The 1884-nt window shown below is 50.0% G+C and overlaps 1 protein-coding gene across 1 annotated transcript in view; it reads right to left on the bottom strand.

The window, feature by feature from the left end:
• Positions 1–1884, bottom strand: part of HIF3A (hypoxia inducible factor 3, alpha subunit) — a 32518-nt gene that overhangs the window by 26143 nt on the left and 4491 nt on the right. The window contains exon 2 of the mRNA XM_010852633.1: positions 1–58. Coding sequence (XP_010850935.1) covers positions 1–58 — 58 coding nt within the window. The remainder of the gene's footprint in view (positions 59–1884) is intronic.

Raw genomic sequence — 1884 nt, 5'->3', positions numbered from 1 at the left:
GCTGCGCCGGCTGCGGGCCGCATCCCGGGACTTCTCCTTGCGCAGCTCCGTGCTCGACCTGCGGGCATGGCCTGCGTTCACTGGAGGCGCTCCGGGAAGGGAAAGAGTTGGATGCGGCAAACACGTGGGGTGCTGCCACATGGGTCTCAGAGAAGTCAGAACCGCGACTGTGCAGGCCTCGCTGTGTGGCCCGGGCGAGTTCCTGGAGCTCTCTGGGTGGTTTATACTATCGAGTCGCTCCTAGCCTCGGGTTTTATTGTCCGTGCGCCAGCCCATGCTGCCCTCCGGTGCCTCACTCCTCTCCAAGGCGTGCCCAGGGCCGCCCTGTCCCCTCCCTGACTTATCTGCTGATTATTCCCCGGGCTTGGGGCGACTGGGTAACAGGGAGGCCTCCTGCTGGGAGGAGGCTGGCAGCGATGGCCAGTAACAAGGGGAGGGAGGGTACAAGAAGATGCCTGCAGCCCCCTCCAGGCCCTCTGCCCTACAACCTCCCTGAACCCCGTCTCCTGCCCTTTTCCCTCCTCGGCTGAGCTGAGTTCTCAGAATCTTGGAGTACAGATCTCAAAGTCCAACGACCCATTTCCCCGGGCCCTGCCAGAGAGACACAGCAAACCATCCCTAGGGTCCTGGGGGGTTCTGTTCAGCCAATGGCTAACCACTTACCCCTGCCCTTTAATCCATTTCAAATGCTTGAATTCTGCGTGTGGGGTTGGAAGTAGAAAGTTATCGTGTTTTTTTGTTTGTTTGTTTGATTGTTTTCAGAAATATGTGCCACATATCCAGCTTTTACTATTATGTCAGACCCTGTGCCATGTGCGTAAATTAACCCATGTAGCTCAGACATCCCTAGGAGGAAGACAATATCATTATCCCCATTGAACTTATGAAACCCAGGCACAGAGAGGTGCAGTGCTTGCCCACAAGGAGTGAAGCTAAGGTTTGAACACTGGTCTGCCTGAATTCTTCAGTTTCCTCTGTTGTATGTACGTGCCGAGTTGCTTCAGTCGTGTCCAACTCTTTGCAATCCTATGGACTGTAGCCCGCCAGGCTCCTCTGTCCATGGGATTCTCCAGGCAAGAATACTGGAGTAGTTTGTCATTTCCTTCTCCACGGGATCTTCCCGACCCAGGGATCAAACCCTCATCTCCTGTTGTATGGCCCTGGATTATCTCCAGGTTTTAGTACTTCTTCCGGTTTCTGCACTGTCTTAAAAGTCAAATTCCAGGTCTCTCTGAATCCAAACTCTATAGTTTTTTGGGGAAAAATGATAGAATATGTTACATATAGTATAGTATATGTGTAATCTTATCTATATTGAGATACTACTATTGATAAAAACCCATAAATTTGTTGTTCCCTTGCTAAGTCATGTCCAACTCTTTGTGACTCCAGGGAGTACAGCACACCAGCCTCCTCTGTCCTCCATTATCTCCTGGAGTTTGCTCAGATTCATGTTCACTGAGTCGGTGATGCTATCTAACCATCTCATCCTCTGCTGCCCCCTTCTCCTTTGACCTTCAATTTTTCCCATGATCAAGGTCTTCTCCAGTGAGTTGGCTATAAATGGCAACCCACTCCAGTATCCTTGCCTGGAGAACCCCGTGGACAGTACGAAAAACCATAAATAAGCAGCTATAATTTGCTAAGTATTTATGAGTCTGGCATTGCACTAAGTAAGGACTCAGCCTACGTGTGCTCATTCAATCCTAAGAAAGCCCTAGGCAGGGACTTCCCTGGTGGTCCAATGGTTAAGAAGCCACCTTCCAATGCAGGAGACAATGGTTTGATCCCTGGTAGGGGAACTAAAATCCCACATGCTATGGGGCAACTAAGACCGAAGTCAGCCAAATAAATAATTTTTTTTTTTTTTTTTAAAGAAAGCCT

Source organism: Bison bison, unplaced genomic scaffold, assembly GCF_000754665.1.
Source record: "Bison bison bison isolate TAMUID 2011002044 unplaced genomic scaffold, Bison_UMD1.0 scf7180017864313, whole genome shotgun sequence".
Classification (NCBI taxonomy): domain Eukaryota; kingdom Metazoa; phylum Chordata; class Mammalia; order Artiodactyla; family Bovidae; genus Bison; species Bison bison.
This window is presented reverse-complemented; position numbering and strand designations above follow the sequence as displayed.